Below are 19,374 nucleotides of genomic sequence, written 5' to 3' on the forward strand. Positions count from 1 at the left end.
CTAGAGGAGACCGAGAGGGGTAATGTCACCCCACACCCCCTGAAAAAAGTGTTGCCCCAATGGAAAAATTCCGACAACCGACCAACGGTCCTGCTTTGCCTGCTCGGAAGGGAAGGGCAACCTACGACAAAGTCAGTTCGGAATCCCTTTCAAAGAGTGCACGCAGGCTACACACAAGGATAAGATATCAGCGGTATGACCTTATTTCCTCCGAAGTTCTGGAATAACCTTCTGGATTTGAGCACGTTAAAGATCCCGCGACAGTTGGAAATCGAAAAAGGGCAGGCTGATGCTGCTGTCCTGGCGAAATTTTCCTCATTGTACCCTACGAGGCGTGGCCCATCTTCATTAGCCCACATGGTGCAGAAAAGTAGGACTTTTCATTTCATCTTTGGATTTGGACCAAGAAATTCGCAAATTAATTTGAACATCTGTAAATGCCCTCGAGTTATTTGAAAATATCTCGTTTTATGCCGGGAAATGTAGGCTGCTTCCGGTAAGGCAAACATCTTTGATGAGCTGAACTTTTTCTGTCTGTCTGTCCATGGACGGTCGAAAATCTACAAAGCGTTTAGTATTTTTTTTAAATTTGAACATCTGTAAATTAGAAAGATCTCACAGCTACCTGAGCAATATAAATGCTGATAGCCTTCAATGGATGCCACTCCTCAATTGGGTTTAGGCCTAGGCTATCAGCTCGGTTTCCAATTCAGATCGAAGACGATAATGTAGTAATCCAGACGACCCCAGGCATTTTACTATTTTTTTCAAGGAGAAAGAAAATATTGGATTGCTCCTCGTCTAAAAATTATGAAATATCTGAGCCATCTTGAAACTGTCACTAGCCAGTGATGGTCATCTCTAAATTATTTTCAAGATGTCTGCTAAAATTAGGCTACATTTGACGCCACTCGTTTGCTTCCTTCTTGAATCCGAACAGATCGTCATCATTTTACATTCCGAAGTTTGACTCAAGTATTGCGAGGGCACGCCGCCATTTTGGACTTATATATATATATTCACTTTCGGCGCAGGTAGATGCCTGTAGACATTGTAGCCTAGTCCTAAACTAAACAAATTTTATAGAAAGGCTAGGCCTAGCATAGGCTATTGCGCATTCAAATATTTTGAGCGATTAGGCTACTATCCTAAATATTATCTCATGCTAATGGTGGTTCACGATTCTACAGTAAGAATTTTGCCCGTAGTCAAAAAGTACAAGGCACAAAAGAATTTCAGTCGGAATAAAGCATTTCCAATATTTTAGAAATTTACGGAACTTCTCGAGGATGACATTAACTACTAAGTCTTGACAGAGCTAATTGTCCACCGTCTTCAACAAGGCCGGTTCCCTGTCATACGGTATCGAACGTTTCATTTTGTTTTCAAGATGTTTTTCAGTCGAAATATTTTAATTCAAGCTTGTCACTTCATCATGGCCGACCTAGCAACGGTTGCTAAGAAACAAACAATGGCTAGTTCTGGCAAATTAGTGGTTATCACCACTCAACAGTTGCGCTCCAATAATCGCATTCGTTTTCATTCGAACGAAGAAAAAATCTTTAGAAAGGTTTAGCGATAGATTGAAGATTGCATTTTGTTCTCCTGTTACTAACACAGCGTGATAATTTAGTAGAAAGGGTTATCTATTTGTCGCCTGTCCATCTATGAACGGTCGAAAATCTATAAAAGCGTATAGGATTTTCCATTTTTGATATTTTGAATTACATGCTTCACAATCATGCTTACTGATATTTATTTGAAAATCTGTAATTTCCTTCAAATTATTAACAAATATCTCGTTTTTGTCGGGAAATATAGGCCTTGGCTACTTCCGGTTAGGCAAACATCTAGGACTAGACTAGCCTACCTGAGCAATAAAAATGTTGATAGCATAAGCTTACATCTGATACCACTATGCCACCGTGGCGGCGCAAAAAAGGGGTACAAAAAGCGGAAAGACTGCCAAAATTGGGTGACAAAGCTGACGTGACTGAAATTATTCAAAATGCTGCAACTCCATGGAGGCGTCATAGGGCTCTCCTCGGGCGTAGATCGAGAGAAAAATATCGAAACATTGGACTGATGTGGTGCATTCTGATTGGGGAAAACGTATAAAAATGTACAATATTGTGGGTACAAACCTTTTTTCTATGGGCTGAATGCCATCGGTCCCCCTCCCGCCTATACCCCTACTGGTATCATTGATGTAGTTAGTCATTAGGAGCGGACACTCTCAAATATCTTTAGATGACACATTTTTTTAATATGGACATGACAGATGTGACGTCTTTAATAAACTGAAAAAATTAAAATCTTAAAATGTGGAAGATGTCCGTAATGAAATTAAGGCAGTCGTAATGGACAGTAGAAAGATTTCCCTGATTCTACAAAGAAATAGCTTTATTAGTGTTGACTTTTGAAGAGATTGAATTAGCACAAACAAAGAAATAGTGATTAAATTCTATCTCCGTTTGATTGACAGATGGGTGTAGCTCTTCAGGCTATTATTAATCGTAATGAAAAGTGAAATAAAATTATGATTATTACTAGAAATTATTATGAGTGAAAATAACTAATATTGCCTGACCCAATCACGACGCTTTCACTTTGTAACGTTTTGTCTTCCCTTCTTTTAACGAAAGATCTCAGTGTACTTAGTGTCCATTAAGGTTGATTTTAATTTGTGACTACTATTGGTTGTCGCACCAAAAAGTCATTATCATTTGTGATGGAAGTTACGTGCAGACACGATCCGATCTTCAAAAACATAGGACTTTTCATCAAAATCAGGACGTGCCATCGGACATCTATTTGTCTTCTTTCTAGACAGACATGACAGACCCGTAGCTAGACTTGAGAACTAATGTATCCGGAAGAGCAATGGTGTATGGTGTTAAGTTGCAATAATGGAATTTGGTCGGTTTTTCAGGGGCAAACCATATTTTCACAGTACGATTGTCCTTTTATAGAATCCGATGTATTGATCAAGTTTTTCCTTGATAAATACTGAAATTTTTCGAAAATCCTTTCAAAATAACAGATTCACCATTGATCGTTGTCGTTGTATTTATGGCGTGATTTGCAGTCCAGACTAAGGTACGATTGGTCAAAAGACTGGTGCCTCTGACCCTTTGAGATGAATTTGTGCACTTTCCTTCGACCACTGACATGATGCTTAGAATTTTCATTGCTATTATAGGTTCTTAATTCTGAAGGATTCTAACTGATATTAAAATTGGGAAATATTTTATTAAAATTCATTATCAAATTCGTTTGTATACTCCATTCAGCTAAAAGTGTTTCGCGTCATTGTTAACTTCCAGTTATATTTTTTTGTGTAGTTTGGGATTTAATACCCACCCGAACAAGTAAAGAATGGAGTTATATAATTTACATAATAATTTTTCAAAATGATAAATTAGTTATAAAAACATTAATTGGGGAAAAATCTGGCTTTATTGGCAATATGAGACAAACGCGATGGGATGCGTTCGATTCATTTCCTACTCGTTTGGTTTCGTCTTTTGTTATATTTTGTGTATTTTTCGAAATTATCAAGTGTAATTTCCGCTTTTCTCATCGCTTGAACAGGAATGGAACATATCTTAATGAGCCACTTCAAACTAGAAACATTTTCCTTAGATACATTGGTTTAGTCTTATAAAATCATACTAGAAAGAAAAATTCGTACAGGCTATACGATAGACCGAAACATCTCTCTCTATTCCAGCCTCCGATAGCTATTTGGACAGATATCGGCTCTACCCCAGCTGACAACTGTCAAGATATCCATCAGATGCTGAAATAGATGTTTCGGACTAGCTATACGAATACGATGAGAAAAGCAGCAATTATCATCCAAACGGCAATGTGCCCGAAAATGCGATATACATTTGACGTTAAAGGGACTGTAAAAAGATTTTCTAAATGTTATATGTGTACCAGTGACACTGATTGGATCAATTTGCACCATTCTAATTTTCAATCAGACGTCTGTGGTTCCTGCAATTTAACTACAACTAAGTGCTTGATGACGTCACTAATCGCAAAATATTATTGTTTCACACAAGGCTTTTCACGATAAGCGACGTCATCAAACACCTGTGTTCTACAGGCAGTGCACGTTAAAGATCCCTCGACAGTTGAAATCATAAAAGAGCAGGCTAATGCCGCTGACCTGGCAAAAATTCCCTCAATGCACTCTGAATGGCGTTGCCCGTCTTCATTAGCCCACATGGTACAGAAATGTAGGACGGAAAACTTCAATCATTTCATTTCTTCTGCTTCAGAATATTGATCATATCAATCATAGTTTTATGCAAAGTTGTAAGGTATCGAATGATTTTAAAAAATACACTTGAAATTGAGCCTTGTTTGTAAGAATAAAAAGAAGCTGTATCATACTGAATAGTTGAAGAATAATTTCCCCGTCGTTTGGCTTCTGTCCTCTGTACTTGAACATTCCATTAGAGACCTTCAGGGGCTTCTTGCCAATAACCTGTCGGATCTGCAACATTCTGATATCCGTTTATGGGAAAATACTTCTTTTGTGGTGAAATCTTATATTAAAGGGACATTTGCGTCATTTTTGAGAATTGATTTGGGTCTTGAATATATGTAAATAGTCTTCAGAAGTAGTAGAAATGTACCAAAATCGCATAATTCCTTTGAAAATACTTCAAACTAGGAATTTAACTTTCTATTTTTATATATGTCTTTTATCACAGAGTATCTTTAATGACGTCGTCATTATAACATTCGAACATGGATAAATCTGGACACACATAGATTTGAAGGCTCAAATTTCGACGGTGAGCTGTGAACACTATTACTGATTGATTGGCTTGGTAGCTACAAAAAAAAAATCGTATTTTCTGAGACTACGGTACGATTGGTCAAAAAATTGGCGCATCTGTTTTAATCGTTGGAGTGACCATGGTCAAAGTTTCTATATCAGGTTTTTTTTAGTCTTTTTCTTTCTATTACCCCTTTCAGGATCCTTCATCAATTGCATTACCCCCCGGGCAACTCTGTAATGGTAATACGGCAAAATGGCCGATGGCGGAAAGGGACAAAACTAAACATTTAATTGGTATTTGAGTCCTAAAAACTGAAAATAATGGATTCATTACTGAAAATCAAACCAATAGAAAAGAGCGAATTAAAGGCCATTGAATGAATTATTCAAATTGAAGGGTCATCCACATCTTTTACTGTTTTATGGAGAGGCTTTTGGAAAGTTTTGTCCGGGTCGAGATCGACAGGTGTCCGTCGTTTGATCTTCGTGTTCAAGGACTTGTCTGTACAATTTGTCACAGTGATGAAAAAGAACTGTGGACAGTAACATTTGTTCTTTCTTTTGAAACATTCGTGATGAACTTGAGAGGAGGTACCCAATTTGAACTGGTCGAAACGTTTCCGTCTTGGTGGATATACAAATATTAAAGGAATACTACGTCTTAGAATAAACATAAAATTTAAGAATTTTAAATTTGGTCAATAAGTATAGGTTAATGGCCGAATGACCGAATGACCGAAGGTCCGCGTGTTACGTCATTATTGAACGTTTTGGACTGCTTGAATACAATTAACCTACTTAAAATACAGATTACACAAACAATTAAATCTACTCATACACGTGCAATAGTACAGGTCACATGGGATCAACTCACGTGTTATTACATACACATATAGAAACTTTTTCAAGTTGTCCTGTCATGATTTATCAAAAATATACTTATCCCAGGTAAATAATTTTTATATTTTATCACGATTTACATGCAAGCACATTCAGTGTATATCCTTTAAGTGATTATTATTTTGTTACATAATTTTACTCAAGAGGGCCTGCCCTAAATATGTTTGAAAAAGATATATCCGATTGATGCGTTATGCCACATTATTGCATATTATCTTATATAGTAGGAATACTTTCATCATGAGTAAAATTCAGAAATAAGTCAACTCCATTTATTGTAAATTCACCCGAAGTGAGTATTTATCAGTCATGTTATGACGCCACAGCAGTCCAAAATTTGCCTTTTTCTATATTTTTTTTATTTTTTATAAAGACTTGTAAATGAATCAATCTCTTCTCACTTGTCGGGGGGCCCAGCCCTCAAGGACACCACCCTAACATTGATAATTTCGAATGATATATTTATTTACAATCGCTGAAAATTTGAGCTGGAGAGAAATTTTATTCACAAACGGAAAGTTATTAAAGGGAGACAACTAGTTTATTTTAGTACACCTACAGACAACAAAATGCTTTTCAACTTGCGCTTATGAGACCTTCAATATGTAAGCCGTTTATCTTACTAAATATTTGCTTTTTAAGTTCCATTTTAGTACTCATAGCGTATTGAAACAATATTTTTATTTTGAATTGCGGGAGAATTAGGCGTTCGATTTACATCCATAGACAGTTGAAATTGATCAGACTCATAGCGACTCATTGCTGTGTGCAATTAGGGAAATTTTGCAAGGGCAGCGGCATTAGCTTACTGTTTAACGATTTCAAACTGTTAAGGGATCTTTAATATATACAGTCTGTAGCACACGGGGCTTCGGATTATTATTAGAGAATAAAATACCATCTGACACCACCGTGGCTCCCCTTCATACAATCATTAATTACTTCATTGTGGTCAGTCATAATGTTGGTTGTATCCCCTGATCTATAATTTAAAGGTCGAATACGTTTCGAGAATAAGGTAGTCTATAGTCTTTTGAAATACAACTGTTGGAAGCGAACATTAACTTGTTATGTAAGAACCAATAAGCGTAGACAGTCATTATGACTTTGTTTTGAATATATATAAATAGTCTTCAGAAGTACTAGAAATGTATAAAAATCGCATAATTTTAATTATGCTTTCTATTGTATGTGTCTTTTCTATATATGACAGCCTCAAGAAATGACGAGTCGTCTTTTATATTTCTAATGCAGATCATTCTGAACACACACGTTTCTGAGACTAAGTTACAATTGGTCAACCGGATGGCGAATCTGTCGTTTTATAGAATCCGATGTATTGATTAAGTTTCCCCTTGATAAAGACTGAAATTTTTCGAAAAGCTAAAATCCTGTCAAAATAACAGATTCACAGTTTTGAGGTTTCCATTGATCGTTGTACTTATGGCGTGATTTGCAGTCCAGATTACCATCACCAGAATTGTAAATTACATATGTCTGTAACATCATTTATTTCAACTCACCGATTTTCATTCCTATTGTTTAAAGAAGCGAAGATAATTACGTTAGCGAGATGAACTCTGAAGCTCACATCAGTCTTAAGTAATTCCTCAAGTTACTTTAAGGAACAGCTTCGCCATCCGTTTGACCAATCGTATCTCAGAAACGGGAATTTTTTAGCTAAGGTAATCATTTTTCGGCTGGATTTCGTACGTGCATATCATACTGATAAGATGCGGCATTGACGAGTATGATAAGCCGCCACTGGATTTCGTACGTGCATATCATATTGATAAGATGCGACATTAATGAGTGGTGGACAAGTGTGACCAGTCCATTCAATATAACTACCCAGGGATTCATAATAAGATTAAATATTTATAGCAGGGAAACTTCGTGTTTAAGATTAATTTCCCACGCGTTTAAGCTAACCATCTAAGAAGGCACATGAATATTGCAGATTTAATCTCTCCGTGCATAAGCTATTCTTAGATTTTTTTAAGCAAAATACTTCATTGATATCGTTTACTGTTCAGAGGATGTACTCTTCTAGATTTCAGAATTTAATTATGCATGCATTAAATTGTCCTATGAGCACATTCTGCGAAAACTTCCAGTGTCCCCGATACACTTAGAAAAGTTAGAAAGCTTCGTGGCAATTCCTTGCACAATGATATGTCTATTGAAGTGAAAATAATCACATTAGAGCTCGCATTGACTTCAAGCCAAGTTTTCATTTGATAAGTGTTACGGGTTACTGAAATTTACCATTTGAAATGACCGTTCCTTACACAACAATAGAGCTATAGAAGTCATGATAAATGATAATATTAAATATGTATGACAGGTCAAATTCGTGTTAAAACCTAATTTCCTGTAGAGGCTTATTTAACAACAGATAAATACCTCTTCTAAATTCAATATTGACCCGACATTTTACATAAAATGTTGGAATCAGTCCAAGGGATTCCTGATATTCTCTAATCAGAATTTGGAATTCCTTCCTTCTAAGACAAAAACAGAGCTTAATGGTTTCTAGTTTTAGAACTGGGAAACCACGACCGCCATTTGATCAATACAACCAAGCAAATGACGTTATCTAAAGAACCGACTCTCTTACCGACTTTGCTACAAAACTGGAGCCGTGTAAATTTGGCTGTAGTTGTCGACTCGATCTGGAGCTATGTAAATGTGGCTGTAATTGTCGAATCGATCTGAAGCTATGTAAAGTTGGCTTGAGTTTCCGACTCGATCTGAAGCTATGTAAATTTGGCTGTAGTTGTCGAATCGATCTGAAGCTATGTAAATGTAGCTTGGGTTATCGAATCGATCTGAAGCTATGTAAATTTGGCTGTAGTTGTCGAATCGATCTGAAGCTATGTAAATGTAGCTTGGGTTATCGAATCGATCTGAAGCTATGTAAATGTAGCTTGGGTTATCGAATCGATCTGAAGCTATGTAAATGTGGCTTGGGTTGTCGAATCGATCTGGAGCTATGTTAATGTGGCTTGGGTTGTTGAATCGATCTGGAGCGATGATATTGTGGCTTGGGTTGTCGAATCGATCTTGAGCTATGTAAACGTGGCTTGGGTTGTCGACTCGATCTGGAACTATGTAAAGATGGCTTCAGTTGTCGACTCGATCTGGATCTATGTAAATGTAACTTGGTTCGTCGAATCGATATGAAGCTATGTAAAGTTGACTTGAGTTGTCAACTCGATCTGAAGCTATGTAAATGTCGCTTGGGTTTTCGAATCGATCAGAAGCCATGTAAATGTGGCTTGGGTTGTCGAATCGATCAGAAGCCATGTAAATGTGGCTTGGGTTTTCGAATCGATCAGAAGCCATGTAAATGTGGCTTGGATTGTCGAATCGACCTGGAGCTATGTTAATGTGGCTTGGGTTGTTGAATCGATCTGGAGCTATATAAATGTGGCGTGGGTTGTCGACTCGATCTGGAATTATGTAAAGATGGCTTGAGTTGTCGACTGGATATCGACTACATCTTAAAAACAGCTTTAATTGGCATTAAACTTATACAAGATATAATACTGGTGAATCTAAATTTAGATTAAATGGCAACAAAGTCAATAAAGTTTCTCATTTCCGTCAATGATTCAATTTCTCGCGCGGGGAAAAACAACTAACAGAGGTCTGTTACAGTAGGCTTATCTTTTATATTCTAGATTCTATTCGTAATTTGGGCTTGGGCATCAGTTCTAATTCTACTTGAAATGTGGAGCGTATATATTGGCCCAACCCATGTCCGTCCGTCCGTCCACAGTTTTTAGCTTGTAAGCATCCTAGAAGATACAACCAAGAAAATGGTTTGCCCTACTATTGCACCCCATTATTTTTTTAAAACAAATATGAAAAAATGCGATTTTTATACTTTTAGCCTCCAAATATATGTCAGAATGCAACAAAATCAGTTCAATTTTTCGAGAGCTTTGCGAAAAGAAAAACGACTCAACAGAGTTTCCTCATTTTGAATTCAGCCTCGACAGTAGTTGTCCCCCCATTGAGTCAATCTGTCCCTTATTTGTACCCCCAATCTCTGGAGTCTGGAGCCGCCACTGGTACTGCCATACATTCTTATATAAAATCAAAGCTGCTAGTTGGCATGAATGACGAGCTATCTTTCAATAGAAGACTATAGGTCTATGTCCTCTTAATATTTACGTTTCCATCAGGGAATTTATTTTTATGTTATGAAAAATTCAGCGTCCTTCAATGAGACATGGTTAATACGGGCTAATGCCATATATTGCGTTGTAAAACCCACACAAGTTCCTTTCTTTAGTCGCTAACATTCGGTCTCTTTCCATGATGGCAATATCCAATGATAACATACCTGTCTTTCTGATCGCGACGTAACCATTCATTGATATTTTTACCTATTGCAGAATTTCCTTAGCAACCAATGTCGTAATCCTAACCCACATGTCTCCAAGACATTTTCTATGACGTAGGCGAGTCCAAGAATGTCACAATATCGATATTTCACAGAATTCGTTTAATAACTCGTTTTGGTAGCAGACGTAGTTTAACAAATTATGTTAGAAAAGTTAACGGTTTAAGTATGAGATCTTCTCATTTGAACTGTATATAGAATCGAAGTCCATTAAACTCTTATGTTCCTTAATGGCCGTTTTATAGCTATGCTAATCCTGACTAACGCTGAGCTGAAATTGTTAAAGAGACAGATGCGCCATTTTTTTGACCAATCATAATTTAATGTGTTTCGAAACGTAGTATATGTAATAAACCTAGAAGTAGTATATCTATATATCTTGTGTTCCTAATGTTACCTTCCTGCTTCTAATGTCTTACAAAGATTAAATCATAATTTAGTAGGCCTATCAGAAATTGGAATTTTTTAGCTAAGTCAATCAGTAATAAGTGTTCATATCTTGCCGTCGAAATTTGAGCCTTCAGATCCATGCGTAGCTAGAATTATCTGTGTATTAAAGATAAAAAGGCGAGTCGTTGTTTCTTGAAACTCTGCCATATATGAAAAAGATATATATAGAAATAGGAAAAGAAAGTTTGAGATATTTTTGAAGGAATATTATAATGTGATTTTCTATTACTTCTGAAGACTTTACATATATTCAAGAGTCAAATCAAATTAACCGAGGCCCCGTGTGCGACAGGCTGTGCACGTTAAAGATCCCTCGACACTTGGGTATCGCAAAAAACGTAAGCCACTGTCCTGGAAAAGTTTCTCGCATTGCACACTGCATGGCGTTGCCAGTCTTCATTAGCCCACGTGGTGCATAACAGTAGGACGCAAAACTCCATTCATTTCATTTTCATTAGTTACAATAATTTACGCTGCCATGTCATGTTCTGGGTTTCAGAGGAAGTTAGTCTTCATTTGAACCTCATGCGCCAAACTGCGCAGTAAAATAATGGCAAGTAATAGATTAATCCGAAACATCTGTCTCTGTTCAAGCCTCTGATATAGCTAATTGGACAATTGTCGGCTGGTGTACAGACAGAAAAAATAGGCCCTGTTAAATTTGGACTTTCTGAATCTTCGTAGGTGCAGAAGTCTAAACCTTTTCAGATACTTCGGAACTGCAAAACCCAGAGGAAAGATGAATATTTTTGTAGTTCAGTCTCTCCCTACACCATTACGTCTGCGGTTCCATTAAAGTTTTTATTTAACGAAACCGACTTTGCATCGGTCATTTAAATCTGATTGCGCAGCCAAAAGTTCAAAAGTCACGTGATACTAACAAAACGAAAGTTACAGTGGTGCTCAACACTAAATTACAGTCATCGTAAAGATAATTCAATGTTATGTTAGAAAAGACGCATCTTCGAATGTGCAGAAAATCCCCATTTAACAGGGCCTTTTTTCTGGCTGTCAAAATATCAAAATATCCATCAGAGGAATAGAGGCAGATGTTTCTGACTATTAATAGATATGACTTGAAGCTTTTAATTTTTAGTTCCATAAATATATATGAATTCGTTTGATAAGATTTTATAAAAGGAAACACACAATGTATTTAAAGGATACCGACGTCTGAAATATTTTCTTTAAAGTATTCTTTTTTTGAATACGCAAAAATAAACCAAGTTAGGCCTACTTACGATCTGAACCGCAAATGAAACCCGAAATCCAAAACAACTTTTTGCATGAGGAAGTGTATCAATCATACGCGAGTAAGTATTTCATGATGAAAAATGGTATCAGGTGTCTTGACGAGTAAGCATACCCTGCTGGCGCCACATCCGGTGGGTTCGTTTTGCCGCATTGCCCAACTTTACAACTGCACAAAAACGACTTGTAAAACGAAACTAAAGGTTTCTGATAAAATCCGGAATGGCCATTTGTTTCACATGAAACGAAATATTTCAATCTGTTGTCCCGCATCGATTTTCTTTTTATTTATAATTTGGACATAAAATTCGGGAAATCGAAACTATAGTTTCAAGACTTTCGTACTGTGCCTTTTTACAGAGGCATACTTTTCGCTATTATGTTGACAATAGTGAGTTTTTAAAATATAACCCTCACCGCTATACTTATTTTCCTGTGGATCCATCCGATGTCTGAACTGTCATTTTCGCATGTTCGTCTATTGGTGTCTCCAACTGCCCCCGTTTATCTGGAACCAGTGGGGGTTGAGCCATTGTCGAATTATAAGGCACAACTAATACGAGAATTCAAGACTTCTCTTCGCTTGATAATTCTGATTTACTATTCAGAAGATTTTTACTTTCAGACATTTCAGTTGTTATTTTTTCTAACACGTGGGAGACGTTATAGGCACGCAGTAGAGGGACATAACTCTTGCAGTTATGACCAATATTTTATTTATTAAACTTGTCTTGTTTCGATTTATGTATTTTGTATTACGGTTCTGATCGTTTGTACTTGTATTTATTTTATTCCAGATTTTACCATAAAACTATAGTTTCGATTTCCCTAACAGGTCCAAATTATAAATAAAACTGATTAAAATATTCCGTTTCATGTGAAACAAATGGCCATTCCGGATTTTATCAGAAAAATTTAGTTAGGTTTAACAATTGTTTTTTGTGCAGTTGGGCACGATGCGGCATGTTGGGCAATGCGGCAAAACGAACCCACCGCGCCACATCCACCATAGCTGCTCAACATAATTAAATGCATACAATTTTACATTGGTAGGTCTATACTTTGCTATTTGCACTCAATTGAAATAGTCACTTAATTGAGTTATTCATTTACTTGAGTTAGTCACTTAATTGAGTTAGCCAATTACTTGGGTAAGTCATTTGCTTGGGTTAGTCACTTGCTTGGTTTAGTCACTTGCTTGAGTTAGTCACTTGCTTGAGTTAGTCACTTACTTGAGTTTGCCACTTACTTGAGTTTGTCGCTTATTTGAGTTAGCCACTTGCTTGAGTTATTCATTTACTTGAGTTAGTCACTTAATTGAGTTAGCCAATTACTTGGGTTAGTCACTTGTTGGATTAGTCACGTGCTTGAGTTAGTCACTTACGTGGGTTAGTCACTTGCTTGAGTTAGTCATTTATTTAAGTTAGTCACTTACTTGAATTTAACTAAGTTAAGTGAGTCACTTACTTGAGTTTGTATGAGGTTGTAGAGGCAGATGTTACAAACTAAGGTCCTATTTACTAATATTGCATCCTATATCAGCTGGTGAAGCTGTTTAGGAGTTAATCGTTTTTCTACACGTACTCCTTATTATATTGGAACACTTTGTAGGATTAGATATACCTCCTTTAATATTGATTTTTTACTTATCGTGTCCGTTAATAAAATATTATAATAATAAGATTGTGTATAGCTGTATTGTGTGTGTCTGTTGACGGAGTTCATCTTGTGCGAAAAACAACTAATTAGCGATATTTGGTTTGTTTCCCAGTTTGTGTTGGGTGTTATAAATGATACACTCCTATAGAGGCACTGGCCAAGGTCGTAAGAAGAAAACATCAATTATGGTACTATACATGTACTTCGCCGTGTGCAAAGAAAATTAAATTATACAATGCTTACAAATAATACAAAAAATTGTTTCAAACACATAATGCAATTGTTTCAGAGAGTTATAGAAAGGGGTCTGTCTTACAGGGATTGTTATTATTTTTTTATGTGTATCGGGGAAACTGATAGCATCAATTTACATCATTCCAATTTTCAATCAGACATCTGTGGTTCCTGGAAGTCAACGAAGAATAAGTTACTAATGACGAAGGGCCTGATGCATTTTTTGCGACTTTCATAAGGGTATAGTGACGTCATCAACTTAGTTGAGTGGAATTGCAGGAACCAAACCAAAGAACACTCTAACTCTAACTAAAAGTGGGCCTCTATTCCAGCCTCTGAAAGATATTTTGACAGTATTCGGCTGTCGGCAACTTTCCAAATATCTTTCAAAGGCTGGAATAGATTCAGTTGTATTGGCATAACTGTCGTCGGGCCCACTTAAGGATAAACATCGTATAAAAGTGCGGGCACACGAGCGGTCTTTATCGGAGATTTTTGTCGCCGTTTAGATGAGAAAAGTCTCACGTGTGCCCGTGCTTCGACTACAAGATTATCACTTTGCGGACAGGATTTATATAATATCAAACAAGTTTGATACTTGTTCCCGATAGTTTTATCGTCTGCAAGACAGACCGTCATGATCAAATCAGATTCATTTTCCTTTCGATTGCATGCTCCGCACGTGATTATCGACAAGGTGGAAAACACTGACTGGAGACTTAGCCTACTTGTCTCCTCGTGTGTCTGTGCCAGTCGTTAAAACTCAAGACAAAAGTCTCCGACCAAGACCGTTTGTGTACCCGAGCCTTTATATTTTCCGTCGTCTGCTTGAAATACTCCAAATCTTTGTGAATTCTATGATACGATCTTAACTGCGTCGTGTCACGTTTGGGCCTGCCCACATGTTTGGAAAAAAAACTCCTAACCAACCATGAAAGAGAAAACTAACGCATGTGAAATGAAAGGAATGAATGAATAAATAAATAAAGGAAGATTGTGACTTATCATTCTAATCCTTGTTTTTATCTCGGTAAACATTCGGGGGAGTCGGGCCAATATTATATTTTATTAATACGACCATTGATTTACGGTTATCAACGGTATGGGTTATCACGATAATGGAAAACGCTCTACAGGCGGTGGGGGTTATTTTTGATGTAAATATTCGAAAAACAATGTTGAAACATTATTAGAAACTTCTTGAGTACATCATAAATCCAAATTTGTGTGAAAATTATTTAATCACGACGCTAAATTAAAATTTTGTGTAGAATTTTCTAGATATGGACCCATACCGGCCTGAAGGCATGGATCGATAATGAAATCAATGAAGATACGTCACACGTGACATCACATTAACTCATGAATATTTATGATTATCCTGCCATATTGGGAAATGGAGTACTGAATTTCGCTTGGATCAGACATGTTTTTAACGTTTTAAACGGATTTTACTAAATTTTTGAACCGTTCACCATCGGTACGGGGATATGTATTGAACAATGAGGGTTTTATCTTCTATGCTGTTAATTTGGGCAGTGCTAGCTGTTGTGTCAGTCACCAAAACAAATGGATATAGAAATGACATATCGGATGCTTTCCCTTTAGGAATAATAGGTGAGTGTATATATACAGCAATACCAAAATTGTCCCCGAATTCTTTCGGACGAAATTTCTGACTGAATTTTGCTCAAAACATGAGAAAATTCGTTATTGAGTTGAAATATATTGCTGATTTTTTCATTTGAATGTTTTGATAACAAAAATCTGTTTGCTTCATTTATGATAATTAGTATAAAATAATTAATCATATGAGAAAAAAAAATATTGCCATTTATTCCTGAAAATTCCAATATTGGTAAAGAAGACTAAAAAGTGTTTTTCATGGTTTTGTGAGGTTTTTGTCTAAAAAGTGTTCTTTGTTTTATTTTACTTAGCAAAATTTTTTTTTGAACAGAAGGCCTACATTTTAGCAGCTTACAAATCAAATGACAGTTGTAGGCTAACATTGTTGTTCTCAGGATTAATTTCACACTTAAGACAAGTCCAAAACATCTGCCTCTAATCAAACATCTGATAGATATTTGCTGGAGTAGAGTAGTAACTAGGCACTGTTTTATGGGGATTTTAAATGTTGGTGTTATGATTACACTGGATATACATTAGTCTGAAACATCTACCTTTATTCCAGTTTGTAATAGATATTTTGATAGTTGTCAGCAGGAGAAGAGTCAGAAAAACTAGGCCCTGTTTTGTGGGGATTTTCTACACCTCCAAAGATAAAATTTTTTTTAACATAATATTAAATTACTGTAACTTTACGATGACTGGAAATTAGTGTTGGGCATCACCATAACTTTCGCTAATACCATGTTGGCTGTGTACACAGTTTTAAATGGCCTATGAGAGATCAGTTTCGGTACAAAAATCTTTGACGGAAATGCAGAGGTGACATAATTGGTGTTAGGGGAAAATGATGCTATGACTGAACTGCAAAAATATTCATCTTTCCAAATATATTTGGGTTTGAATGATCCGATTTAGATAAATAGGTTTAAAAACTTCGCACCTTTGGAGGTGCCAAAAAAAATCCCATAAAACAGGGCCTAGTTTTTCTGTCTCTACTCCAGCCGACAACTTTCAAAATAGCTATCAGAGGCTTAAATAGACCCATGTTTTGGTTTGTTAAAACACTTTCAGATCACAGATGGTCCTGAACACCTTGTATTACATTGATATATAAAACTGCATATAAGCATATTGATATGATACTAGGGATCTTAAAACAACTGATATCCACTAGTCAAGTTATAGCAACACTGATATCTAATGGTCATGTTATAGCAACACTGATATCTAATGGTCATGTTAGAGCAACACTGATATCTAATGGTCATGTTATAGCAACACATATCTAATGGGCATATTATAGCAACACTGATATCTAATGGGCATATTATAGCAACACTGATATCTAATGGTCATGTTATAGCCACACTGATATCTAATGGTCATGTTATAGCAACACTGATATCTAATGGTCATGTATAATTTCATATTAGAAGGTCATGTTATAGCAACACTGATATCTAATGGTCATGTTATAGCAACACTGATATCTAATGGGCATATTATAGCAACACTGATATCTAATGGGCATGTTATAGCAAAACTGATATCTAATGGTCATGTTATAGCCACACTGATATCTAATGGGCATGTTATAGCAACACTGATATCTAATGGGGCATGTTATAGCAACACTGATATCTAATGGTCAAGTATAAATTCATATTAGATGGTCATATTACAGCATCACTGTTATCTAAGGGTCATGTATAACTTCATATTAGACGGTCATGTTATAGCATCACTAATACCGTATGGTCATGTATTGTGGAACTTTGTGGTAAATGGTCATGTTATAGCAATGTGCTTACTATTTTAAGTCATAGCACCATGCTAAATGGGCAAGTGATATTATCGCTGATATTGAATGGTCATGCGATAATATCTCTATTGCAAGTCCTATGGGAACACTCCCACATCACTATTATGCTAGCATCATTATTCTGCTAACTGATCATGCCATATCACCACTATTACGCTGGCACCACTCTGACACTTATTACTTAACATCACTGTTACTCTAGCATCATTATTACGCTAAATGGTCATGCCATAGCATCACTATTACACATTGTTATATAAGTTTAATGGTCATGTTATAGTGTCATGCCAAATGATCATGTCATAGTTTCATGCCAAATGGTCATATGATAGGATCATGCCAAATGGGCATGTTGTGTAGTCATGTTAAATGGTCATGTCATAGTTTCATGCTAAATGGTCATGTCATAGTTTCATGCTAAATGGTCATGTTGTGTAGTCATGCTAAATGGTCAAGTTATAGTTTCATGCTAATGGTCAAGTCATAGTGACATGTGAAATGGTCAAGTCATAGTGACATGCTAAATGGTCATGTCATAATGTCATGCTAAATGGTCATGTCATAATGTCATGCTAAATTGTCATGTCATAGTTTCATGCTAAATGGTCATGTCGTGTAGTCATGCTAAATGGTCATGTCATAAGGTCATGCTAAATGGTCATATGTAGCCATGCTAAATGGTCATGTTGTGTAGTCATGCTAAATGGTCATGTCATAGTGTCATGCTGCAATCAGTCATGTCATAGTGTCATGCTAAATGATACTTTGCTTATAATTTGAATTGGCATAAATGATTAGGTGTAAGCTTACATAATTTAGTGCAGAGCTGGCAATCAATTTTTTATGCTAAAAGAGAATAATTTATCTGTCATATTCAAATTTCTTAATATTATGGGCCAAATCTATTTGAAAGGGGATATGGAAGCTTCATAATTCAAATTTATTCATTATATTTTTGAAAAATAATCTTTTCTGTTGCTAGAGATAATAAATGGAATACCAAAGTAGCTTTTGCATATAATTAAGAGTTTTAACCAGTCCTAAATATCCATTGCTGTACAGACTTGATAATAGAAAATAAAGACAAATTGATCATTCTGTTGTGGTCACCGGTCAGAAAATTTGTCTGCATTCCCCTTATAATTAGCTAATTAAGAGCTAATTAGTGCTTTTAAAACAAACTAATATTTTCTCAATCATTAGAACATCTGCTACTTTCCATTGATATAAGTATTACTATAAAAAATAAATAAAAATCAGGGAACCTATCTTTAATAATGATACAGACATCACTTCATAAAATATTGATACGATATAAGGTGTTGTGGAATGTGATTGGAAATATATTTTCATTCTAAATCAATGTGTGATGTGAGTTTCTATTTATGTGATTTTTTCTTTTTTTTTTTATCTATATGAAGTGATTTGAATGCTTTATAGTTATTTGATGTGTTTATTTGTCTATGTGATGTGATTTTCTATCTATGTGATGTGATTTTCTATGTTTGTGATGTGATTTGGATTCTCTTTTTAGTTATTTGATGCATTTATTTGTCTATGTGATGTGATTTTCTATCTATATGATGTGATTATTTGTCTATGTGATGTGATTTTCTATCTATGTGATGTGATTTTCTATGTTTGTGATGTGATTTGGATTCTCTTTATAGTTATTTGATGCATTTATTTGTCTATGTGATGTGATTTTCTATCTATATGATGTGATTATTTGTCTATGTGATGTGATTTTCTATCTATGTGATGTGATTTTCTATCCATGTGATGTGATTTGGATTCTCTTTTTATTTATTTGATGTGTTTATTTGTCTATGTTATGTGATTTTCTATCTATGCGCTGTGATTTTCATTCTATATCAGTAAATTATGTGATGTGATTTTCATATGTGATATGATTTTCATTCTAAATGAATATGTGATATGATTTTGTATCTATGTGATGTGATTATGATACAATTGATATTGTTGTGTGATGTGATTGTCATTTTTATGTAATGTGATTGGTAATGTGAGCTAATTTGATTGTAAAGGTATGTTTTTGTGAAAATGATGTGATGGAATTCCAGAAATGATAAAAATGCGTGATATATTATTATTGTGTGATGGTAGACATGTTACCATTTGATATTATAAGGAAGTGTAAACATAATGTGATGTAACATGTGTTATGTGATGTGATTTTTTATTTGATGACAT

General features: G+C 35.6%; 1 protein-coding gene across 1 annotated transcript; it reads left to right on the forward strand.

The window, feature by feature from the left end:
- Positions 1 to 16,752: 16,752 nt before the first annotated feature.
- Positions 16,753 to 16,983, forward strand: LOTGIDRAFT_140858 (hypothetical protein; the record flags this gene model as incomplete). The annotated part of the gene is made up of 1 exon (XM_009050687.1): positions 16,753 to 16,983. The coding sequence occupies one exon, from the start codon at positions 16,753 to 16,755 to the stop codon at positions 16,981 to 16,983; it is 231 nt and encodes a 76-aa protein (XP_009048935.1).
- Positions 16,984 to 19,374: the final 2,391 nt, after the last annotated feature.

The sequence above is a fragment of the Lottia gigantea genome (genome assembly GCF_000327385.1).
Source record: "Lottia gigantea unplaced genomic scaffold LOTGIsca_152, whole genome shotgun sequence".
Classification (NCBI taxonomy): Eukaryota; Metazoa; Mollusca; class Gastropoda; family Lottiidae; genus Lottia; species Lottia gigantea.